Source organism: Salmo trutta, chromosome 13 (assembly GCF_901001165.1).
Source record: "Salmo trutta chromosome 13, fSalTru1.1, whole genome shotgun sequence".
NCBI lineage: Eukaryota > Metazoa > Chordata > Actinopteri > Salmoniformes > Salmonidae > Salmo > Salmo trutta.
In genome coordinates this window covers 15,392,233-15,419,383 of record NC_042969.1, presented here as the reverse complement: position 1 = coordinate 15,419,383, position 27,151 = coordinate 15,392,233, and the positions used below count along the sequence as shown (strand labels likewise).

At 44.2% G+C, this 27,151-nt stretch overlaps 1 protein-coding gene across 1 annotated transcript; it reads right to left on the bottom strand.

The window, feature by feature from the left end:
• Positions 1 to 2,993: 2,993 nt before the first annotated feature.
• LOC115204884 (probable G-protein coupled receptor 101) lies at positions 2,994 to 6,464 on the bottom strand. The gene is made up of 2 exons (XM_029770486.1): positions 6,332 to 6,464; positions 2,994 to 5,640 (listed from the first exon to the last, which is right to left on the bottom strand). Exon 2 carries the CDS (start codon positions 5,531 to 5,533, stop codon positions 4,187 to 4,189), a length of 1,347 nt encoding a protein of 448 aa, XP_029626346.1. The 5' UTR covers positions 5,534 to 5,640; positions 6,332 to 6,464; the 3' UTR covers positions 2,994 to 4,186.
• Positions 6,465 to 27,151: the final 20,687 nt, after the last annotated feature.

Sequence of the window (27,151 nt, the reverse complement as noted above, 5' to 3'; positions counted from 1 at the left end):
CTTTAGTGTCACTATTTTACATGTTCAACAGGAAGCATATCACACAATACTTTACAATGGTGTCGGTGATTGCCTTCCTTTTGATGTTTGATTGTCTACTAGCACTCCAGGTCAATTACCTTTAAACAAAATGGCTGAAAATTGAGATTCTCAGCACTCAAGTCTACTTCACTCACACTTAACATACTTCAGGCTCTCAACAGCATGCATACAGATCACACTTACTGAAGGTCTTCCACTCAGAGAAGAGATGAACCGCTGCTGAAAATAACACTGCTGTAACTACTATATCGGCACCATGTTTCAGTTTGTTAGCCAACAATTCTGTGATGAACTTGCTTTAGATTAAACAATTACACTTGAAGTACTATTAAAAAAAAAGAAAAAAGTATTGGTTCTTTAAGACCAGGGGCAGAGACTGCTCTTTCTACATGTACAGTCAGGTCCATAATTACTTGCACCCTTGATAAAGGGGGGGGGGGGAGAGACTGTATGAAATAAGTAATACAATACTGAGCTATATTGTACGCTACAACAACTGGGAAAATATTTTATTCTAATACGATTACCAAAATGATTGTAACCCCTGTTTTCAATAAGCTAGCACCCTCCCCTTGCGAGGATAACAACATACTTTTTTTCTAAAATGTTCTATGAGATTGAAGGACACGTTGGGAGGGATCTTAGACCATTCCTCCATACAGAATCTTTCCAGATCCTTGATATCCTTAGATCTGCTCTTATGGACTGCCCTCTTCAATTCAAACCACAGGTTTTCAATGGGGTTCGAGTCCGAAGACAGATGGCCATTGCAAAATGTTGATTTTTGTGGTCAGTTAACCATTTATTTGTAGATTTTGATAACTGATTGGGGTTATTGTCTTGCTGGAAGATCCACTTGCAGTCAAGTGTCCTGGTACTTGGTCAAGTTCAAAATGCCGTTAACCTTAAGGGCCCCAGGACCAGTGGAAGCAAAATAGCGCCATAGCATCAAAGATCCACCACCATATTTTACCCAAGGTATGCGCTACGTTTCTGCATATACATCTGTTTTTCAATGTCACACTGGTGTGTGTAACCAGAGCTCTATTTTCATGTCCTCTGGCCATAACACCGGTTCCAATCCAAGTGCCAATGCCGTTTATCAAACTCCAGGCGGCCCTTTATCAAGGGTGCCAATAATTATTATTGGGTCTGACTGTACATTCATCCCATGGCTTTGAGGAATACATTTCCAAATCGGTATGTGCACATTTGTATTTACAGAGCATTCGGAAAGGATTCAGACACCTTGACCTTTTCCACATTTTGTTACTTTACAGCCTTATTCTAAAATTGATTTAAATTGGGGGTTTTTCTCATCAATCTACACACAATACCCTATAATGAGAAAATAAAAACAGGTTTTTAGATTTTTTTGCAAATGTATACAACATAAACTGATATCACATTTACACAAGTAATCAGACCCTTTACTCTACTTTGTTGAAGCAGCGATTACAGCCTTGAGTCTTGGGTATGACGCTACAAGCTTAGCACACCTGTATTTAGGGAGTTTCTCCCATTTTTCTCTGCAGATCCTATCAAGCTCTGTCAGGTTGGATGGGGAACGTCGCTGCACAGACATTTTCAGGTCTCTCCATAGATGTTCGATCGGGTTCAAGTCCGGGCTCTGGCTGGGCCACTCAAGGACATTCATAGACTTGTCCCGAAGCTACTCCTGCGTTGTCTTGGCTGTGTGCTTAGGGTCGTTGTCCTGTTGTAAGGTGAACCTTCGCCTCAGTCTGAGGTCCTGAGCGCTCTGGAGCAGGTTTTCATCAAGGATCTCTCTACTTTGCTCTGTTCATCTTTCGACGATCCTGGCTAGTCTTCCGGTCCATGCAGCTGAAAAACGGCCAAACAGCATGATGTTGCCACCATGCTTCACCGTAGGGATGGTGGCAGGTTTCCTCCAGATGGGGCTCTTGGCATTCAGGCAAAGTAGTTTAATTTTGGTTTCATCAGGCCAGAGAATCTTGTTTCTTTTGGTCTGAGAGTCTTTAGGTGCCTTTTGGCAAACTCCAAGTGGGCTGTCTTGCCTTTTACTGAGGAGTGGTTTCCGTCTGGCCACTCTACCATAAAGACCTGATTGGTGGAGTGCCGCAGAGATAGATGTCCGTCTGGAAGTTTCTCCCATCTCCACAGAGGAACTCTGGAGCTCTTTGAGTGACCATCGGGTTCTTGGTCACCTCCCTGGCGAAGGCCCTTCTCCCCTGATTGCTCAGTTTGGCTGGGCGGCCAGCTCTAGGAAGAGTCTTGGTGGTTCAAAACTTCTTCCATTTAAGAATGATGGAGGCCACTGTGCTCTTGGGGACCTTCAATGCTGCAGACATTTTTTGGTACCCTTCCCCAGATCTGTGCCTCGTCACAATTCCGTCTCGGAGCTCTACGGACAATTCCTTCAACCTCATGGCTCAGTTTTTTTCTCTGACATGCACTGTCAACTGTGGGACCTTATATAGACAATTCTATACCTTTCCAAATCATGTCCAATCAATTGAATTTACCACAGGTGGACTCCAAACAAGTTGTAGAAACATCTCAAGGATGATCAATGGGAACAGGATGCTCCTTAGCTCAATTTGGAGTCTCATAACTATTCCGACTGTTTGCTATGTAAATAATAACCTGTTTTTGCGTTGTCATTTTGGGGCATTGTGTGTAGATTGATGAGGGAAAAAAATATTTAATCCATTTTAGAATAAGGCTGTAAGGAAACAAAATGTGAAAAAAGTCAAGGGGTCTGAATACTTTCCCAATGCACTGTATGTACATTTACTATATTGAACGTTTGAGACCATCAGTATTTTCAGAGGTCTCAACATGTAAACCCAGCTATAGTACTGGGTTTACAGTACTCTAACCTGTTTCATATCGACTACTAGTCTGACCTCCATGCCCTAAGCTCTGATAAAGTGCAAAGATAAAGTAACACCAATACTTATGGTATACTAATACTAACTACGCTTTACAGAAGCGGCTAAGTGAGCGGATATAGTCAGTGGAGCCCTACCAAGATGCATTGCAGTGTACAGGTAATGGGAGTTTGAGAGCTCTCAGCCTCCTTTAAAACTCTGAGATGAGAGGGACAAATTGGCTAAGGCAAACATGAACAGTGTAGCTTTCAGAAGGCTTGGTCGAGCCATCCACTTGGTAGTGGAGGGGAACAGTCAATGAGACACTGTACAGCTCACTGACGAGCTGCTTTGAAAGGGAACCAGACGGTTCAGCCGCTCAATAGGCTTTGAGGACAGGCATGGACAGTCCCCAGTCCCCATAACACCCTGAATTAATTGGCTGCACTGGCAGGCTGCTTAGACTGACTGAATCATGGGGCACAGATAAATGGGCGATATTAGCCAGATGAGATGCTGTTTGGGGAAGGCAGCATGATTCTGGTGCTAAAGTAGTGATCTAGACTAATGAATCACTGGTCATGTTGATCTCTCTCGGCCATCTCTTCCTTGACATCACGTGTTATACACTATGGGCAGGGTGAGCGGTAACGGTTAACACATTCTAATCATGCTCCTCACAGAAGATAAACAGAAGCTGTCACCAAGGGGAAATTGTGTTCTGTAGCGACATTTACAACACTCAAATCAAGTACATTTGTGGCATGCTTTTTCAAGTTGATATGATATGTGATCTATTTTGTGGCAATTTGACAGAGATTGCCTCTAGAAACACTCCCCCTTCCCTTTATATTTCTCAATGGCTAATGCCATATCGAAACATACTTTTGAATGCACAAAATTATCAATAAATACACTTTGGTGACCCTGTCTAGTACTCTCGTAGACATAACAGTAGATACGCTTTTTTCAATGCCGCGTCAACCATGACCTAACAATAGGAGAGCCAACAATGGCTTTTCAAGGAAAATACTGCAACTCAGGTTGCAATTCTTTTCCTGGAACCATGTCTATGGCAAATAAGCATTACTTGGTCAATCTAGCCATCAAAAATACAACAACCCCGAATCACAACAAACAGTCTATGTCAGAATGGATAACCCTGTAGACTAGAAGGCAGATCTGCTCAAGTTTAACCATGCTGAATAACCATGATGTCTTCATTGCATGTGAAAATATCCACATGAAAGACGAGTCAACCCATCTCCCAGGCTGTTTCGCTGTAGACTGTTCTACTTGGTAGTGGTGTGGACAGTCAGCTCTCTCTCAGAGCTCAGGCTGGCGGTCTCTTTGTGGGTGTCCCTGGACCTCCTATCCATGGTGGGGGAGGAGGAGGTGGCCTCTGTGGTGGTGCCCTCCTCCCAGGTGCGGAGGGGGCAGACACGTGTGGCCAGACTGGGCAGGTTGGGGTGCATGGAGCGTCCGTCGGTCACGGTGAAGCAGCTGTCCTGGGCGGAGTTGTGGCAGGGACGGCCCTGCCTGCAGAGAGGACCACACAGCAGGGCCAGGAACTCCTTCCTCACGCTGCGGTGCATGTAGCCGTAGATGTAGGGGTGGAGGCAGCACTGCAAGAAGAAGAGCACCAGGGCTAGGGAGGCCAGCCATGGAGGCACAGCAGCACTGGAGCGAATGGAGACCGTGTTGAGAACACTGTAAGGTCCCATGCTCAGGATGTACGAGGCCATGATGACGAACACCACCCGGGCTGCCTTGCAGTGGTAGTGGAAGCGTCTGTGCCTGCCCCGGATGGGGTACCCCCCGGCTGAGAAGGAGTCCAGGGGTGGGGGTGCCTGTTGGGGTGGGCGCTGGGCGCTGCCTGGGCAGGGGGCCTGGGGATCCAGAGGCAGGTTGGGCTGGGACTTAGAGTGTGTCTGGATGGGGTGCACCAGGGCGTTCTGCCTCCTAGCTGCCCTGAATACCATCCAGTAACAGCCCAGCATGATGAGCACCGGCAGCCAGAAGGAGCAGGTGGCAACTAGGACTGAGTAGGACAGGCTGGAGGACCACACCACAGAACACACGTTATGCCTGCGGTCAAAGTCTATGGCCCCCCAGCCGTAGAGGGGCGGCGTGCTCTGGAGCAGACTCAACACCCAGGTGCAGGCAATGAGGTTGGTGCCCAGATGAGGGGTCATGCGGGTGGGGTAGGACAGCGGGTGGATGATGGCCAGATAACGGTCCACCGACACCACGATGATGGTGTTCACCCCGGCGAAGGCAAACAGGTGCATGAGCACTACCAGGGCCTGGCAGAAGCGGGCATCCAGGGGCCACACACCAGGCACGGTGGCAGCGATGGCGAAGGGCATGACCAGCATGGTCTGGAGCAGGTCTGCCAGGAGGAGGTTGAGCACGAAGCGGTTGGCCACGTGGAGGAGCTGAGGCTTCCTCTGGAACACCAACAACACCACCACGTTACCAAACAGAGACATACACACAATGGCTGAGATCAGCATCATCTTCACCACGCTGTTGGCCACCGACGGCCAGTCTGTGGGGCCAGGAGGACCAGAGGAACCAGGGTCCCAGGGCACGGTGCTGGAGTTACTGCTCACACCAGGCGCCTCAGAGGTGGACATGCTGAAGCTGGCAGGGTGGGGGAGACAGCATGCGTGACTGTAGCTCTGACAGCCTTCACCGTTTCCACCCGATGTCTCACAGCTCCTTTTTTCTGTCAGTCGGTTTTCTTGAAGGAGAGGATGAGAGAAGACAAAAGCACAAGCTCGAACTGAGGTTTGTCTGCTTTCAAACAGCATGTACTCTCTAATTCTAGAGGACTTCATTGTTGAGGCTGATTTAATTTCACTATGAATTCATTCATTTACATTTTTTTTAAATATTCTTTTTACTATGACTTATTTTAAACAACATATAGTATAAAATAATATAATTTCCCAATTTTTTGGAGCATACAATATAGCTAAGTATTTGAATAATTTATTTTATACATTCCTTATTACTCATCTTTATCAAGTGTTTCAATCATTTCAGACCCCACTGTAGCTGCAAAACCATTGCATACATGGTATACATATGGCAATGTCTCTGTAACAGCTGCGTTAGACCAGTAGAGTACGAGTGTCTGTGCATTTCATTATCTATCAACAGAGACTTGTGCAAATTTGAACCCCAATCGCCAAACACATTCTCACAAAATTAACGACAGTATTATTCCTTGATACCCCACTTCCATTGCAAATAAACATATATAGTATTTTACATAGGAAATTGAGAAGGAAAGGGATTCAAACAACCCCTTCCAAAATGCCATAGTTCATCCTTGCTCACTGATGCTCCCAATCAATGAATGTTGTACAATCTACTCTTCACTGTTGCCAAAACAGAAACAAATGTATCAGTGAGAATAAACGTTTTACCTTGAAATGGCCATCTTTCCTTTGTTTGGGGGCGGGTTCGGTTGAGATGCTGAAGGCTGCGGTGTTTTGATCGGTGATGATGCTCCGTTCTCCTCAGCACCAGAGCGCTGGTTCCCACATTGATACCGTTCGATTGTCATCGCTTCGCCGCGCTCCCATTTTAGGCAAGGCTGTATCGTCAATGGCAGCAGCCCCCCCCCCCCCCCCTCCCCCCACGGCTCAAGCGGCATACGCTTCTTGTCATCACTCAACGGGGCAGATTATTTGGACAAGAATAATCTCCACTGCCCTTTACCGTTTATTTTCATGACAAATCAAGCATTCCTTATGTAACGGACTATGAAATACTGGTTTGTCATAAAACGAACACCTGCGCTGTGAGAGCTGCTCATCTGTAATCAGCAACATTTATATGCCAATTTTTCTCTTTGTTCAAAATGCAAAGTCTTTTGGTTACACTGTGGCCTATTTTGGAATGCTACTGACTCCATAAACGTGCCACGGAAGGACATCACCAAAAGAGATCTATCGATTCCGTTTCCTCGTGGCAGAGTCTGCACAGGGCTGACTGTTCAATGCCCCATGTATTCAGCATTCTTTTTGTGGCGATAATTTTATATAATAGTTTAAATTGAAAAGAACGGATTGATGTGTCAATTGTTGTTTTGTATATCAGTTCATAAACCTTGCATCTATGTTGAATCATTGTCAAATGATTTGATAGTAAAATCCTAAAGCTATATACAATGCATTCGGGAAAGTATTCAGACCCCTTCCCTTTTTCCACATTTTGTTATGTTACAGCCTTCTTCTAAAATGGACTAAATTAAATGAATTCCTCATCAATCTACACACAATACCTCATAATGACAAAGCGAAAACAGGTTTTTAGAAATATTTTGGAGGTGACGAAGAACCCGATGGTCACTCTGACAGAGTTTCAGAGTTCCTTCTCCACAACCATCTCTGCAGCACTCCACCAAGTAGGCCAGACAGAAGCCACTCCTCAGTAAAAAGCACGACAGCCCGCTTGGAGCACCTAAAGGACTCTCAGACCATGAGAAACAACATTCCTTGGTCTGATGAAACCAAGATTGAACTCTTTGGCCTGAATGCCAAGCTTAACATCTGGAGGAAACCTGGCACCATCCCTACAGTGAAGCATGGTGATGGCAGCATCATGCTGTGGGGATGTTTTTCACTGGCAGGGGCCGGGAGACTAGTCAGGATCGAAGGAAAGATGAATGGAGCAAAGTACAGAGATATCCTTAATGAAAACCTGCTCCAGAGTGCTCAGGACTTCAGACTGGGGTGAAGGTTCACCTTCCAACAGTACAACGACCCTAAGCACACAGCCAAGACAACGCAGGAGTGGCTTCGGGACAAGTCTCTGAATGTCCTTGAGTGGCCCAGCCAGAACCTGGACTTGAACCCGATCGAACATCGGGTTCGATATGCCATCCCATCTGGTATGCGCTTAGTGGGACTTTCATTTGTTTTTCAACAGGACAATGACCCAACACACGTATTTTTGGCTGTGTGCTTAGGGCCTTTGTCCTGAAGAGACCTGAAAATAGCTATGCAGTGACGCTCCCCATCCAACCTGACAGAGCTTGACAGGATCTGCAGAAAAGAATGGGAGAAACTCCCCAAATACGGAGTGCAAAGCTTGTAGCGTCATACCCAAGAAGACTCAAGGCTGTAATCGCTGCCAAAGGTGCTTCAACAAAGTATTGAGTACTTAAGTATATGTGATATTTCAGTTTTTTATTTTTGATAAATTAGCAGAAATTTCAAAAAATCTGATTTTGCTTTGTCATTATGGGGTATTGTGTATAGATTAATGATGGGGGGGGACAATTTAATCAATTTTAGAATAAGGCTGTAATGTAACAAAATGTGTGAAAAATCAAGGGGTCTGAATACTTTCCGAATGCACTATAGCTACACAACAGTATGTGGAGTTGCATGTGTACTATCCCAGTTTGTTGTATTGAATCAATGGTCTGAGTGTTTGAATAATCCAATAAGTGGGGATCTTAAGGTCTGGGATGTAAACAACATAGCATGTCAGGAGATGGCGTAACAACAGGCTAGGAGGGAGCAGGACACAACCTAGTGACCTCTCTTCATCTATGTTGTATAAGGCCAAGAGGTTTTCCTGATCTGTCCAGGTTATAGGGTCTGGATGTGTTTCTTGGTCAGGTCATGTGATCAGGAAATACAGTACCAGTTAAAAGTTTGGACACACCTACTCATTCAAGGGTTTTTCTTTATTTTTTATTATTTTCTACATTTTAGAATAATAGTGAAGACATCAAAACTATGAAATGACACATATGGAATCATGTAGTAACCAAAAAAGTGTTAAAGAAATGAAACTAGATTTTAGATTCTTCAAAGTAGCCACCCTTTGCCTTGATGACAGCTTTGCACACTCTTGGCATTCTCTCAACCAGCTTCACCTGGAATGCTTTTCCAACAGTCTCACACATATGAGTGTGCAAAGCTGTCATCAAGGCAAAGGGTGGCTACTTTGAAGAATCTCAAATATACTACATGATTCCATATGTGTTATTTCATAATTTTGACATCTTCACTATTATTCTACAATGTAGAAAATAGTAAAATAAAGAAAAACCCTTGAATGAGCAGGTGTCCAAACTTTTGACTGGTACTGTATGGAATATATTATGGAATAATTCGTAAATAGACCAATTGACTTGCAGAAACAGAAATAGGTTTGTGTTGACTTGAAACAATCCTAGATTGAATGTGTTAATTACATTATCATCTGAAATTCTTTGCAGTTGAAAGCGTGGAGAAACAAAAGCTGCTAAAATCCTCTGCCCAATCCAATTAAACTGTAGCCTCAGCAACATCATACTCCACATCTGTAACGAACGAGCGCTCTTGTTACCAGTCTTCAGAATCTAAGTTGTCAAAAGGTCCTTTGAAGTGCTGAGTAAGTACTCCCTGTTAGATTTGACTGCATATTAAATGCAGTCAAATCAAATAGGAAGAAGTTTCTCTTATTCCTCATGGCCCCTGGTTCCAATGCAGCCTGCAGTGGCATGTGGGATTACACCCTGGTCCTGTGGCTGTCAGGGACACCCTCAGGAGCCAGAGACACACTGGGTAGGAAGGGCCCCCTTCTCCCTGGAGCCCCCCCCAGCCAATACTACTCAGTTGTGGGGCCCCAAAGATGATTTCTCTCTCACACACAGGCTGTTAACTACTGCTCATTATAACCTTTGGCAGTGAGTAAGCAGTTAAAAGGAGAAAGTCACAGTGTTGCAAAATAACCTTGAAGAGGGAACCACAGCGAGAAGAGCGAGAGGAGATTAATCATATATTTAGTCCCCAACATGCATACTGTTGATCTGAAGAACTAATGTTCCCATTGATCAGCCATCAAAACAAGATGTCATGTGAACTGAGGTAGAGCTGTATTGGGGAGAGGGACTGCATTGTGGGTTGGGCACTCATGATACTTCAGACCAGGCTCAGCTGCTACTGCACCTGGTGGTGTAAAGAACAAATAGGTGAGTGAATAAAACATGTACCCACCTCTCCTGTACTGTGGAGTGGAACAAGGTCTCTGTTTGGTCACAGAGCCCCCCCTCCCCCCCTCCCCCCTCCCCCCTGTCAGGTGAAGACTGAGTCATCAAAGGTTCTGTGTAGTAATGACTTGTCTAACATTACAACCGTGTGAGTGGGTAGTATGTGAGGAAATCTCTTATTACAGTTGGAAAGAAGGAACAGGTTTTGAAGGCACCCTTAATTTAGTGATACTACTGGTTTTGAACTGTCATAACAGAGTGGGTTTATAGCGCCATCTAGTGCTGAGATTGATACATTTCATCAGATTTGGGTATTTTTGGTATTTATTAGGATCCCAATTAGCCGCTGCAAAAGCATCAGCTACTCTTCCTGGGGTCCACATGAAACATGACATAACACCTAGGACAGAACATTATTAGTCAAGGACGGAACTACATACATTTAAAAAGTCACACATAGCCTACATATCAGTACATACACACCATATCTTGGTCTAATTAAGCAATAAGGCCCGAGTGGCTATGGTATATGGCCAATATACCACGGCTAAGGACTATTGATATGCACGACGCAACGCGGAGTGCCTGGATACAGCCCTTAGCCGTGGCCATATACCACAAACCCCAGAGGTGCCTTATTGCTATTATAAACTGGTTACCAACGTAATTAGAGCAGTAAAAATAAATGTTTTGTCATACCTGTGGTATACGGCTGTCAGCCAATCAGCATTCAGGGCTCGAACCACCCAGTTTATAATACATAATACACTGCAAATTCCAATACAAGATATATAAAATGGTTGTGTCTCTTCACAGTCCCCTTTGTGCAGTAAGGTCTTCTTTTATCTGTTTTTTTAAATCTGGTTTTATTGCTTGCTTGAGTTACCTGGGGTCCACAAAGAGTTCCATTTAGTCATGGCTCTAATTAATACGGTGTATTTTCCAGCCTCTGTTCTGGACCTGGGGACTGTGAAGAGACCTCTGGTTGCATGTCTTGTGTTGTACCGATGAGTGTCCAAACTGTGTGCCAACTGTTTTAACAGGTACCTTCAACACATCAATACCTCACATTAGGGGGGCTTGGAGGGGCCTCACTGATTCAAAGTTATCACTACATTCGTCTTAATTCAGTGGATTAATGCAAATAATTACCAAAATCTAAAGATTTCATGTAACCATGAATATTAACTTAGCACTAAACGATTTAATAATAGTGAAGTGTGTGACAATGTTACACAACACCTCAGCCCACACATCATTCTGTTTCTAAACCATTGATATCCAAATCATCATGATTAGCATTCCCTTCATGTTGCCAATCCACATGTTTAATACATCAAACGACATGACCGTATTCAACAATTGGGTCAAATCTACCGCTGTGCTGCCTCATCATAAATGTATTAGGCATATTAAGAAGGATATCTAGTATACATATAGCTTAGAGAGATCTTTGATGTACATGCATATAACATATATGCAAAGTTACATCTTACATTGACAATTCATTAGGATAACTAGAAATATAATATATAATTATGAAAAGCAATTCAGACTCACTGCTCTTATAACTGAGCCAAACAGCAAATGAAAAAGTTACAACCAAGTCCCCTCCCACCCATTTTAAGATAGGTAAAGTCCCCTCCCATCCATTTTAAGATAGGTAAAGTCCCCTCCCATCCATTTTAAGGTAGGTAAAGTCCCCTCCCATCCATTTTAAGATAGGTAAAGTCCCTTCCCATCCATTTTAAGGTAGGTAAAGTCCCCTCCCATCCATTTTAAGGTAGGTAAAGTCCCCTCCCATCCATTTTAAGATAGGTAAAGTCCCCTCCCATCCATTTTAAGATAGGTAAAGTCCCTTCCCACCCATTTTAAGATAGGTAAAGTCCCTTCCCATCCATTTTAAGATAGGTAAAGTCCCCTCCCATCCATTTTAAGATAGGTAAAGTCCCTTCTCATCCATTTTAAGATAGGTAAAGTCCCCTCCCATCCATTTTAAGGTAGGTAAAGTCCCCTCCCATCCATTTTAAGATAGGTAAAGTCCCCTCCCACCCATTTTAAGATAGGTAAAGTCCCTTCCCATCCATTTTAAGATAGGTAAAGTCCCCTCCCATCCATTTTAAGATAGGTAAAGTCCCCTCCCATCCATTTTAAGGTAGGTAAAGTCCCCTCCCATCCATTTTAAGATAGGTAAAGTCCCCTCCCATCCATTTTAAGATAGGTAAAGTCCCCTCCCATCCATTTTAAGGTAGGTAAAGTCCCCTCCCATCCATTTTAAGGTAGGTAAAGTCCCCTCCCATCCATTTTAAGGTAGGTAAAGTCCCCTCCCATCCATTTTAAGGTAGGTAAAGTCCCCTCCCATCCATTTTAAGGTAGGTAAAGTCCCCTCCCATCCATTTTAAGGTAGGTAAAGTCCCTTCCCATACACTTTAAGGTAGGCAAAGTGCAAAGGTGCTTTATTCAAATTGGAAAATTCCATTAACTTCTGTTCGTCGGGGGTCAGACACACACACACACACACACACACACACACACACACACACACACACACACACATACATACATAATGTAATAGAAATGTCCAGGTGAACAAAAAGGAGAGCTGTCGTTGGTCAAGTCAAACAAACATCCATACAGTTTATTACAAATTTAACTGGTTATTTCTGAGCACTCCTTTATATCCTAATCAGACAGCACCAACTGTTCTGTAAACACCAGCCTCGTGGAGACAGGCCCTTTATATCCTAATCAGACAGCACCAACTGTTCTATAAACACCAGCCTCTTGGAGACAGGCCCTTTATATCCTAATCAGACAGCACCAACTGTTCTGTAAACACCAGCCTCTTGGAGACAGGTCCTTTATATCCTAATCAGACAGCACCAACTGTTCTGTAAACACCAGCCTCTTGGAGACAGGTCCTTTATATCCTAATCAGACAGCACCAACTGTTCTGTAAACACCAGCCTCGTGGAGACAGGCCCTTTATATCCTAATCAGACAGCACCAACTGTTCTGTAAACACCAGCCTCTTGGAGACAGGTCCTTTATATCCTAATCAGACAGCACCAACTGTTCTGTAAACACCAGCCTCTTGGAGACAGGTCCTTTATATCCTAATCAGACAGCACCAACTGTTCTGTAAACACCAGCCTCTTGGAGACAGGTCCTTTATATCCTAATCAGACAGCACCAACTGTTCTGTAAACACCAGCCTCTTGGAGACAGGTCCTTTATATCCTAATCAGACAGCACCAACTGTTCTGTAAACACCAGCCTCTTGGAGACAGGCCCTTTATTTCCTAATCAGACAGCACCAACTGTTCTGTAAACACCAGCCTCTTGGAGACAGGTCCTTTATATCCTAATCAGACAGCACCAACTGTTCTGTAAAATCAAAAGGCAGTGACGTTGTCAGCTGCTACAGAATCACACAGTGTTCACAGGATGTCATCAATACAATTTTTATAAATTGTTTTATTTTTACCTTTATTTAACCAGGTAGGCCAGTTGAGAACAAGTTCTAATTTACAACTGCAACCTGCGCAAGATAAAACAAAGCAGTGCAACAAAAACAACAACACAGAGTTACACATGGGATAAACAAACGTACAGTCAATAACACAATAGAAAAATCTATGTACAGTTTGTGCAAATGTAGTAAGATTAGGGAGGTAAGGCAATAAATAGGTCATTGTGGCGAAATAATTACAATTTAGCATTAACACTGGAGTGATAGATGTGCAGATGATGATGATGTGCAAGTAGAGATACTGGGGTGCAAAAGAGCAAGAAGATAAGTAACAATATGGGGATGAGGTAGTTAGGTGTGCTATATTACAGATGGGCTGTGTACAGGTACAGTGATCAGTAAGCTGTTCTGACAGCTGATGCTTAAAGTTAATGAGGGAGATATAAGTCTCCAGCTTCAGTGATTTTTGCAATTCGTTCCAGTCATTGGCAGCAGAGAACTGGAAGGAAAGGCGGCCAATAGAAAGTGTTGGCTTTGGGGATGACCAGTGAAATATACCTGCTGGAGCGCGTGCTACGGGTGGGTGTTGCTATGGTGACCAGTGAGCTGAGATAAGGCGGGGCTTTACCTAGCAAAGACTTATAGATGACCTGGAGCCAGTGGGTTTGGCGACGAATATGTAGCAATCAATACAATACAACAACAGTGAAGAATCAGTGTGTTCGTGTACATCCAGTCTGGCGTCAATCACTATCAACAGATATTGTGTAGGAACCATTGTGCTTGCTTATGTGTCATTTAATGTGCTGTGTAGGTTGTCTGTCCAGGGATGTTTTAACTTGTTTTGTACACTAGAGGGCACTATATGTTGGGTCAAGGGTCATTGGGCACATGTATATAAGTAGTGCAGGTGACCAGGGTATTTTTTCATTTGGAAAAAGTCCGTCCTCCACCCTCTCTACTCCATCCTGTCTCCTCCGTGACCTGGAAACCGGTCGGGTAGATTGCCACCTTTCATCCAGGACAGTCATGCGGATCCCACCTGAGTCCTTCACGGAAGAGGTTTGAAATACGCCACACACCCTCTGAAATCAGCTTTTTTGTTGTTGTTGGAAGAGAACCATGCACACGCATAAAAACATAATCTATAAAATGTCTTGCACAACAAACTTCATTTGTTTTTATCACTTTACATGTTATTTTGGGATTCATCCCTGTAAAAGTAATTTACCTGATGACGCGCGAGGGGAGGAGAGTCTCATTTCAGAAAAGTGCATTTTCATCCAGGTACCCTCTCCTCGCCGCCTCTCCTCAGTTACCTTTGTTTTCAAAAGGAGGCGAGCGAGGACGGAGAAGAGAGGACGCAGGAGTTGAGCATATCTTATTGAGAAAAGGCCCAGGAAGGGTTAGCACGGGAAAAGATGGTCTATTATATTGACAAGATGGTCGACTGACCGCTCTAACAATGGAAATACATGTCCGCAAAGGCAAAAGGCAGAAGAGGGGAGGTGAGTTCAGGTGGGAACATTCTAGCTCGCCAATTATCTTTGTATACAATTGTAACAACCTAAGCATTATGAAACTTCTATTAATAATCCTCAACTATCAAAATAGCAGTTCACTTTTATCTTGACCAAATTCAACACTCTCATTGCCCCCATACAAAAACCCCTCACTTGGTCTGCTTAACGTAATGAGTGTTAAACGGGCCAAGTCTGCGTGGACAGATTTTGGGCGGAGTTGACTGTCTTGCTTCGCCTCATCCTCTCTGGCACAGGTTAAATATTTTTTGTTTATTTTGTGTTCAAAGTGACTGAGATTCTTGTTTGTAATGAAAAGCGCTATATAAAAGGCATCTATTATTACGTGAGAGGAGAGGGCATACGGTTCTTACTGTCCCACAGGAACATGCTTATAGATTACCCACCAGCACTTTATATGGTCATATTTTGTATTGGAACTACAGTTGAAGTTGGAAGTTTACATACACCTTAGCCAAATGCATTTAAACTCAGTTTTTCACAATAACTGACATTTAATCCTAGTAAAAGTTCCCTGTCTTAGGTCAGTTAGGATCACCACTTTATTTTAAGAATGTGAAATGTCAGAATAATAGTAGAGAGAACGATTTATTTCAGCTTTTATTTCTTTCATCACATTCCCAGTGGGTCAGAAGTTTACATACACTCAATTAGTATTTGGTAGCATTTCCTTTAAATTGTTTATCTTGGGTCAAATGTTTCGGGTAGCCTTCCGCAAGCTTCCCACAATAAGTTGGGTGAATTTTGGCCCATTCCTCCTGACAGAGCTGGTGTAACTGAATCAGGTTTGTAGTCCTCCTTGCTCGCACACACTTTTTTTCAGTTCTGCCCACAAATGTTCTATAGGATTGAGGTCAGGGCTTTGTGATGGCCTCTCCAATACCTTGACTTTGTTGTCCTTAAGCCAGTTTGTCACAACGTTGGAAGTATGCTTGGGGTCATTGTCCATTTGGAAGACCCATTTGCGACCAAGCTTTAACTTCCTCACTGATATCTTGAGATGTTGCTTCAATATATCCGCATAATTTTCCTCCCTCATGATGCCATCTATTTTGTGAAGTGCACCAGTCCCTCTTGCAGCAAAGCACCCCCACATGATGCAGCACATGATGCTGGTGTTCTTCGGCTTGCAAGCATCCCCCTTTTTCCTCCAAACATAACGATGGTCATTATGGTCAAACAGTTCTATGTTTGTTTCATCAGACCAGAGGACATTTCTACAAAAAGTATTATCTTTGTCCCCATGTGCAGTTGCAAACCGTAGTCTGACTTTTTTATGGTGGTTTTGGAGCAGTGGCTTCCTCCTTGCTGAGCGGCCTTTCAGGTTATGTGGATATACGATTCATTTCACTGTGGATTTTGATACTTTTGTACCTGTTTCCTCCAGCATCTTCACAAGGTCCTTTGCTGTTGTTCAATTATTGATTTGCACTTTTTGCACCAAAGTACGTTCATCTCTAGGAGACAGAATGCGTCTCCTTCTTGAGCGGTATGACGGCTGCGTGGTCCCATGGTGTTTATACTTGCGTACTATTGTTTGTACAGATGAACGTGGTACCTTCAGGCGTTTGGAAACTGTTCCCAAGGATGAACCAGACTTGTGGAGGTCTACCATTTTTTTTCTGAAGTCTTGGCTGATTTCTTTAGATTTTCCCATGATGTCAAGCAAAGAGGCACTGAGTTTGAAGGTAGGCCTTGAAATACATCCACAGGTACACATCCAATTGACTCAAATTATGTAAATTAACTTATCAGAAGCTTCTAAAGCCATGACATCATTTTCTGGAATTTTCCAAGCTGTTTAAAGGCACAGTCAACTTAGTGTATGTAAACTTCCGACTTCAACTGTATGTATCTTTTCATATGCAATAAATGGGATCATCACCCAAAGACATATCTATGTTTGGAAAGCTGATTATTGTGGACACGTCATGAACTGCTCTCAACCTGGGCCAGTGGCGTCTCATATGAAAATAATCCATAACATTCAGCTTCAAGTCCAGTGACCATCAACTCACACCTTAGCTGCGTTTACACCAGCAGCCCAATTTTGATCTTTGTTTCACTAATTGGTATATTGACCAATCAGATCAGCGCTGAAAAAGATCAGATGTGATTGGTCAAAAGACCAATTACTGGGGGAAAAAAAATCTGAATTGGTCTGCCTGTGTAAACAGCCTTTGAGTGTCACAAATAAACACTGGAAATTATGTTTATTACAGAAACTCCAAATATGCTAAACATTATGTTGATCACTCTAAACTAAATATGAACTTAAGTCATCTTAATTGACCCCATTACACACACACACACATTACAGTGCTTGTGAGGGGCTGTGGCTAAAGAGAGCTGTATCTATAAGTAAACAGATAAACAGGAGGTTCACAGAGCGAGCGTCACACCACTGCCCCTGAAAAGGACCCATTCACTTCTTCTGCTCACCACAATGCCGTTTGTCTCCAGAGCCCAAACAGTTTAGAAGTAATTACTTGTGTTTCCCCAGAAGGTGATTACTTCACCACACTTGGCAGCCATTGTCAACGGCAGCGCTTCACATTCACGCAAGTGGGCCCTGCCCACAAAGGACAGAAGTGCCCGATTGATGACGGCCCTCAGTGGCCAAGGGAGAATTTAAAAGTACTTGTATGGGACTCTTTCGGGAGATTAACTTGCTATAAGGGCTACCTGCCATGGACACATTCGCTGTATTCATGGAGGAAGCACAAAGAGTTTTTGACTGGGGCCACAGCTACATGAAAGCAAATGGTGAATGGGATAATGGTCACAAAAGACAACAAACCTCAAGTGTAGAAAAATAAAGTGTCCTCTCAGATGGGCCTCCATTCACGGACAGACGATTCTTCCCATTGACCATTGAGGATCCGTCCGCTCCGCCACCAAAGGCCCCAAGCTAATTAATTTTAGACAAGCAGTGTTGTGGGGAAGGGTTCCAAAGAGAGGACCACTCTGGAGCAAAGTGCTATTTAATTAAATCTTTCTATCTGACAGACTTCCCTGGAAATGGACGTCACAGACCAACACACCAGCACAACAAGCAGTCTCCTGGCCCCTGGCCCCTGGCCTCTGGGCCCTGCCCCCCTGGCTTGAGCAAGAAACACACAAGAAACACACATTGAGACTTAGCAAGAACATGGTATACGCTGAGTGTACCAAACATTAGGAACACCTTCCTAATATTGAGTTGCACGGCATGCTCAATTCGTCGGGGCATGGACTCTACAAGGTGTCAAAAGTGTTCCACACGGATGCTGGCCCATGTTGACTCCAATGCTTCCCACGGTTGTGCTGGATGTCCTTTGGGGGGTGGACTGTTCGTAATACAAATGGGAAACTGTTGAGGGTGAAAAACCCAGCAGCATTGCAGTTCTTGACACAAACTGGTGTGTCTGGCACCTATTCACCCTCTGAATGTCACACATACACAATCCATGTCTCAATTGTGTCAAGGATTAAAAATCCTTCTTTAACCTGTTTCCTTCCCTTCATCTACACTGATTGAAGTGGATTTAACAAGTGACATCAATAAGGGATCACAGCTTTCACCTGGATTCACCTGGTCAGTCTATGTCATGGAAAGAGCAGGTGTTCTTAATGGTTTTTATGCTCAGTGTAGACTGCTGTCTTTCATAACACCAGCACACACAAGCAGCACACTGACGACACACATTCCACTTTACGCTTCCTGACTTCAGAAGGTCTCTAAGACTACGAGCAGCAACACATTTGTGACAGAGAAAGAGTGAGGATTTCCCGTTCTCTGCATCTATAGACCCATGGTAGAGCTTTAAACTCCCTGAGCCACAAAGACAGATCGGGGACTGTGGCCACACCGAAGCCACGTGTGTCAGATTCAGGCTCCTGCATTTCTTTAGCTTATGTGTACGCGTGAGCGAGGGAGAGAGTGAGAAAGAGGGAGAGATGAGAGAGGGAAAGAGAGAAGCATGAGTGAGAGAAACAGAGAGGGGAGAGAGAGAAAGAGAGAAACAATACATGCCCACATGCATTGCAAAAATGTGAAATTGCTCATGCCATTATTTTAGGGTTGTAGATGAGAAAGGGGGGGGGGTTGAATTGCTCTTCTTATATAAAACAGATTAGGGGCCGAGGGAGGGCCAGACTTCTTTGCTCGTGCTCACGCAGTGGAAAGGCACTGACAGGTGTGCCTTTGTATGTGCATGTGTGTTCATGCGGCGTGTGTGTGTGTGTGTGTGTGTGTGTGTGTGTGTGTGTGTGTGTGTGTGTGTGTGTGTGTGTGTGTGAGAGAGAGAGAATGCAGTGTGTGTGAGAGAGAGAGGGGTGTGTGTATGTGTGAGAGGGAGAATGGTGTGTGCGTGCGTGCGCGTGTGTGTGTGTGTGTGTACGTGCGTGTGTGTGAGAGGGAGTGGTGTGTATGCGTGGGCATGGACGGATGTGTGTCCCCAGTTAAGCTTCTCTAAGTTGTGTGTTTAATGCCTCTCCCTCGCCACCTCCTCATACCCCTCACTATGTTTTAGAAACGAGGGGCCATCTTCTCACACTCTGTTGAACTCAAGTCTTAACAGGCCAGACGGCCAGCACCGGCCTGCAGTTCAGCTCATAGGGGCATAGGGATGCAATGGGTAGAGCAGACAGATAGAAACAGGTCCAATGCTAATAGATGGAAAGAAAGGTACATGAATATCGGGAGCTTTTTCAAATGGTCCCCTGGCAGTTAAACTCAGACCCTGGATAAGACTTCAAATGCAGAGCTTCAAACCAAGCTGGTAAGACCTGGTAAGAATACTTTCAGGAACAATCAGTATAAGCTCTGGATTTAAATATAACATTACTTTCATTTAACAAAAAATATTGGGATTTTATTTATTCCATTAATCGATTTAAGCTTTAGCCCCAAAAAAGTGTATAAGTAATATGTATTATTAATGTTATGATTGTGCCAGGCTCACCACATAGCACCATCATGTGTCTGTTGGTCCCAGTCTGACAGTAATAATGTGTCACTGTCTGGGTAAGTGGCGCTTCCAGGTCAAAGGTCACCTGCTCCTCATGTTAACTGTAGCGAGTCTCTTTAACACAGATTAGTCCAGCGGGTGCATCTGTGTCTCTCTTGCTGTTGCATTGTAGTGCATATAGCTGGTAGTTTTTACATTTGGTAGAATTTCTATGTAGTAGGAAAAGGGAGGACTGCATGTAACCATATTACAGAGCTACCTGAATGAGAGCTGGCAGAAACCGGTGTAGTTTAGTATTTGACCATTAGATGTCAGAGTTTGCCTTGTTAACGGGGCTCTGCTCCCCGGTGCTTGCAGAGTTGTGCACGTGGTGTGACAGTTTCCCCAGGAAGCTAGGGTGACATTTGCCTGACTTAATGACACAAGCTAATGAATCATTAGCGATCCCAGAGGTATTCCTGTTAGAGAGGCTTTGGCGTGCCTGGCCCTGGCAGGGGGTCCCCAGCCCCAACATGTTATGTATGCATATGTTTAACCACTGCAGTCCACACTAAAAATGTCTTAGTATTCTCCCGTTGAGTTATTTAGTGTGGATTGCCGTTTGCTGTTTTTCCCTATTCCTTCCTCTCAAATCAAATGCAGAGGTAAATGCACTTTGAATATCTGTGTAACTGTGTTCCTTAACCTTGTGCATATAGCCTTATGGGGGGCCGTGGAGTAGGCGTCACTGTGTCAGGCTAGGGCCCAGCTCTCTGGGTTTCTAGAGAAGGGCCAGAGAGAGAGAGGGAAGAGAGACGTTATCAATGGTTGATTGGGCGAACAAGGGGAAGGAGGTTTTGGATTTGCTGCATCAATGGTTGTAACCCCATCGCTTTGTCTTTATCAAGCAAAATAAACACATTCGCAGACAGATCAGGCTGAGAGTAGCAGAAGATAGACTAATCCAGTCTACCTTCCATTCATTGCTGTTGTGTTGTGCTGCAGTATTAAACTCCTGAGTATATCCTCTCAACGTTTTGAATGTACACACTGGGCACACCACCTCGTTTCAACGTGGATAATTGGGTAATATTTGGTTGAGATGGTGATCAATGAGATAGCAACCGATATTCACTCACTCAAAAATACAGCCAAAAGTTAGTTGAATTTCCAATGTGTTATTACTATGCTTCCAATGGAAAACCAATGTCGGATTTTTGGTGTCTATCACTGCGCTTTCAACCATTTAAAAGCACAGCAAAGTTGAAACGGTAATACAGATATTTTGTTTACTTAAACAACAGATGAATGTGTTATCACTGTGCTTCATCTAATAGCAGAACCAAATGACCTGGACTGCAGTTGAGATTATATTAAAGTACATGGTGCAACTGATCAATGCCATTCGAGATTCTGCACAGATTATTACAGCAATTGTGAAGATCTCCACAGACCTGCGACAACCTCTGCATGCTATCTTGAACATGCACACTTTATGTGATTACATAAGAAGACATGTATAGTTACAGTAACCTCAAAATGTGGCCATGGATGTGTTACTCATTTTAAGGTTGAATGTTACATTAGTTTGTAAGATAGCCTTAACTTTAGGCTATTTACTGTATTTCAAAAGTAATATTGAATTGTATTTGGTTGACAACACAACCAAATATCAACATTTAAAGGAGATGTATCTACTGTTAGGATAGTTCCGTCTGAGCCACTGGCTTAATCTTTAAATGTTATGTTTGGTTGAGTTGGAGACGTGAATCCAATATATGATTTGTTAACTTGTCGACAAGCTAATAGGCAATTTATTGTATTTCAAAAGTGATATTGTATTTTATTTGGTTGTCAACGCAACCAAATATCAACATTTGAAGGAGATTTAACCTTCTGCTTGGATAGTTCCATCTGTGCCGTTGACTTAGTCTGGATTTAATTCCAGTTTGTCTATGTTGGATTCACATCCCAATCTCAACCAACAATCTAAGTTAAAGAATAGCATTAAATAAAATCAAACTTTATAGGCACTTTAAATGAAGTTTTATTTGATTTAGTCCTATTCTTTAACTTGGATTGTTGGTTGTGAGACAGTGGCACAGATGGAAATAAAAATATCCTTGAAATATTAATATTTGGTTGCGTTGACAACCAAACACAATTCAACATAACTAAATATCATTCCATTTGAAATCAACCAGAGCTTGAAACCCTAGGCCTATTGTATTGTCTATTCTTAGATGAATTATGGGTTCAATTGAAACAATAGCTGTTGATGACTTTACAAATGCTATATAGACCTAAATTGCATAATTGATAATATACTGTATTAGTGATAAAGTAGGGTCACATTTAATTTTCTCTGTTAAACCAACTGTTTTGAATGACTTCGATAGCAACGGTGAATCTATTTAGTTTCTCTCAACATTCTCATGATAGCACATTGGTAACAGTCAGTGTGTCAAAAGTCTAGGTGATGCAGGTAATGCGGAGTCAGGCGCAGGACACAGAGATGAGTAATAACCCTAACTTTACTCAAAAACAATATTCCACGAAGGAGACAAATAATCCAGTTCACATAAACGAGACAACTTGACACGAACAAACGCGCACAAAACCAAGGGGGAAACCAGAGGGTTAAATAAGGAACAATAATTATGGAATGGGAACCAGGTGTGTACAATGAAGACAAAACAAATGGAAAATGAAACGTGGATTGGTGGCGACTAGAAAACCGGTGACGTCGACCGCCGAACGCCGCCCGAACAAGGAGAGGGACCAACTTTGGCGGAAGTCGTGACACAGTGACAAATATCATAGCTAAGATGGTCTGGGCTTGGTTAAAACCCTGGAGGGGAGACCAAAGGTTAGCTGTAGATAGATCAATTCTCTGCCCCGCATATTGTTTTCCTTTTCTGATAGTGGATGTGTTATGACGTTATGACGTTGTTTTAAAGTTACAATATTTAAAGTTCAATATATCTTACATAAGGTTTGTCTATGTTGACATTTGGTTACCATGATGACATAATCCTGTGTTTGAAATTTCACCCTCAAAACAAGTTTTTCAAATCCAATGTAGATTCCACGTCACAATACATTGACAAATCATGCTGAAACAACGTTGATTCAACCAAATTGTGCCCAGGGGAAGCTTCTGACCCGCTATGGTCAAAAGTTGAGGCAAGCAACACTGAACCATGCATGAGAGCATCAGCTGTTCCGGATGACTGTGTGATCACGCTCTCCTTAGTCGATATGAGTAAGACCTTTAAACAGGTCAACATTCACAAGGCCGCGGGGCCAGACGGATTACCAGGACGCGTACTCAGAGCATGCGCAGACCAACTGGCAAGTGTCTTCACTGACATTTTCAACCTCCCTGACCAAGTCTATAATATCTGCATGTTTCAAGCAGATCACCATAGTCCTTGTGAGCCATGACCTGCCTAAATGACAACCCCCCCCCCCCCCCCCCCCCCCCCCCCCATAGCACTCATGTTTGTAGCCATGAAGTGCTTAGAAAGGCTGGTCATGGCTCACATCAACACCATCATCCCAGAAACCCTCGACCCACTACAATACGCATACCGCCCCAACAAGTCCACAAATGACACAATCTCCACTGCACATCACACTGCCCTTTCTCCCTTGAACAAAAGTAACACCTATGTGAGAATGCTGTTCGTTGACTACAGCTCAGTGTTTAATACCACAGTGCCCTCAAAGCTCATCACTAAGCTAAGGACCCTGGGACTAAACACTTCCCGCTGCAACTGGATCCTGGACTTCTTGATGAGCCGCCCACAGGTGGTACGAGTAGGTAACAACACGTCCGCCATGCTGACCCTCAACACGGGGGCCCCTCAGGGGCGCGTGCTTAGTCCCCTCCTGCACTTCCTGTTCACCCATGACTGCGTGGCCACGCACTCCAACACCATCAGTAAGTTTGCCAACAACACACCGGTGGTAGGCCTGATCACCGACAACAATGAGACAGCCTACAGGGACCTGGCATTGTGGTCCCAGGACAACAACCTCTCCCTGAACGTGAGAAAGACAAAAGAGCTGATCGTGGACTACAGGAAAAGGGAGGCCGAGCGGGTCGAGAGCTTCAAGTTCCTTGGCGTCCACATCACCAACAAACTATCACACCGAGACAATCGTGAAGAGGACACGTCAACACCTATTCCCCTTCAGGAGACTGAAAAGATTTGGCATGGGTCCTCAGATCCTCAAAAAGTTTTACAGCTGTACCATCGAGTGCAACCTGACTGGTTGCATCATCGCTTGGTATGGCAACTGCTCGGCATCCGACCGCAAGGCACTACAGAGGGTAGTGAGTATGGCCCAGTACATCACTGGGGCCAAGCTTCCTGCCATCCAGGGCCTCTTTACCAGACAGTGTCAGAAGAAAGTCTTAAAAATGTTCAAAGACTCCAGCCACAATAGTCATAGACTGTTCTCTCTGCTCCCGCAGGGCAAGCAGTACCAGAGCGCCAAGTCTAAGTCCAAAAGGCTCCTTAAAAAGGCTCCATGTGTAACTCTGTGTTGTTGTTTTTGTCGTACTGCTTTGCTTTATCTTGGCCAGGTCGCAGTTGTAAATGAGAACTTGTTCTCAACTGGCCTACCTGGTTAAATAAAGGTGAAATAAAAATAAAACATTTCAATTAACAGCTTCTACCCCCAAGCCATTAGACTGCTAAACAGTTAATCAAATGGCTACCTAGACTATTTGAATTGAACCCCTTTTTTACACTGCTGCTATGCATAGTCACTTTACCCCTACCTACATATACATGTACATATTACCTAAATTCCCTCTTCTAACCTGTACCACCACACATTGACTCGGTACCCGTATATAGCCTCATTATTGTTATTTTATTGGGTTACTTTTTTTCTTAAGTTATTTTTTTTAGCAAATATTTTCTTACTTAAAAAAAACTGCATTGTTGGTTAAGGGCTTGCAAGTAAGCATTTCACTGTAAGTTCTACACCTGCTGTATTCGGAGCATGTGACAAATACAACTTGATTTGAATCGAGATGGTGGATAACTTTTTTGTCTCAAAACAAACAGGACATTTTTCTTATTTTAGCTTCCTTTGTTGTGGAAAGCGGAGCTGGCCCGAGGAGATAGGACGTACTGTGTTTGAGTGTATATGAACTGTACTAGCAGGGTCATTGGGTTATGGCTAATTGTCTCTCATGGGGTAAACTCCTCTCTCGTTAATCTTTGAATCGCACCAAAATGTGAGAACAGCTTTTTATGAAATACAGAAGAAGTGGAAGCTACCCCCCCGGATGTGTTTTGCCCCGTCTGCATTATTACTGTCTCCCCCCCTACTGTGTCCCTGGCTGGGTCTGGGAGAGAACCAGCCTGGCTGTTATGTACCAGGGGCTCCAGGTGACCTAGCCTGATGCCCCCGCCACCCCCTGCACCCCGGCTGCCACCAGAGAGGGGCATGGGGTCGCATGGGAGCATCGGGGGCACTTTAGTGATGAGGGGCTGAACAGGGTTGGCTGATAGGGGGGCTGAGTTAGTTTTTGAGGATGAGTGGGGAGTGAGGTGCGTTACCCTTGGGATAGGCTAACCCCTGACCCCTGAGACCTGCTAGACCTGCTAGCCAACCCTGGTGCTTTGTACTGTGACCTCAGTGAACCAGGGTGTGTTTGGTAATATACAGCCCTGCAGCTGGGCAGAAATATTCATTTCGACATGTGCTGTTATTGCTGTAGCAGTGGGGCCATGAGCTACGAACCCACCCACTGAGTTTGACATGGCTCTGACCTACCAGTTTCTACTGGACACCATTCCTCTCTAGACAATCAGCAACTTAGATAATGGAAGCTCAAAATGTACTCTGTACATATCGTACTCGATACCTCTAGTGCAATTTCGTCCTCATTTTTAGCCGCCTGTATAAATGGGCGGCAGAAGGCAATTATGAAACACGGCGTGGGCGTCCTTTTCTGTCTCCTTCCACGCGGCCGCGGCGGTCCAGCAGACCTCTGTAGTGGCTCGGCATGGCTTCTGCCCCGCCATTTTGTTTCAGCGTGGGTCAGTGCGGCAGGGTTACAGCTCCCCCATTGAAAGTGACGTTAGCGGGGCAATACAGAGGGATGAATTATTCTGTTTCATAGGGCTGCTGTACAGCTCATTGATATGCAAAGGAGAACCAGGCACGGCGTCACCGCCCTGGCTCTGCCAGGTACCATTTAATATCACGTGGATATACACAGGATCCTTCATTTCCACTCCGGGGGAAGATTTCATTCCGCCATACAGAGCCCTTGTAATTCCACCGGCCCATAGAGGAGGAAGATACAGAGTTCTCTCCCATGGCTGAGTAAGAGTTGTAAACCTGAGATGGGATCTGCGGTACTAAGGGTAGCGTCCCCTAAGGCTAGGTCCTGGTCCTTTCCACATTATCCACACCTAGTAGGCCACAATCTGCCAAACTGTTCCTTGAGAGGTAACAGCTGCGGTGCACCATCACAGTAGAATACGTTTTAACTCTTGAACGTACTGTGTCGTAGCGTTAGAGATAAGGGTAACAACAAAAAAGACAGGATCCTGTCAGAGATTTGACCCTTGACCCTTTGAGCGTGGGTTACCACGGCTCCAACAGGCCTGTGGAGATGAGCTCTGTGGAGAGTCAAAGACGAAGCCGCCAACATATTTGCTTGTACATAAAACGCTCATCATCTCCGTGTTTTCGGAGACAGCAGGGGCGTGTCTGTCCTGTGGGAACCCCATCTGCAGGCCCGTGGTGGCGGTGGAACCTCCCCTTCCTCCACACCCATTAACGTTCACCCCCAATTACACACATATAGATAGACTACCACAAAGGCACAGCTTGCGCAGACCTACCTGCCTGCCCCCATACGCCAATTGTTTACGCCCAGGAACATATTTAAAGATGCACACTTCCACACCCTTAAATCTCCGCAGGAGGCCACAGGAAACAGATGAAGATGCAGGCAGGTTGATTAGGAAATAGTCGGCCTACATTTCCCTGAGTGACGCGCCACACCGTCGCAACCGCCACCATTATCAACAACCAATCAACATCATTTTCCGTAGAAATCCCAATTTGGACTTGAAAGAGGTTGCTACGGAAGCTGATGGCTCCGATAAGAGAGGGCGTATCACTTGTCGCTTGGCGGAGCTTCCACCCCTCCTGAGTCGTGGCGGAGGCAGCCATTCACACCGAGCATCTATCAAGCTCCATGCATGAAATTGCCTTTTCACATCAGCAAGTGGTGGATTTGTAACAGGGCCTTAAGGATAGCTTATTTACTCACT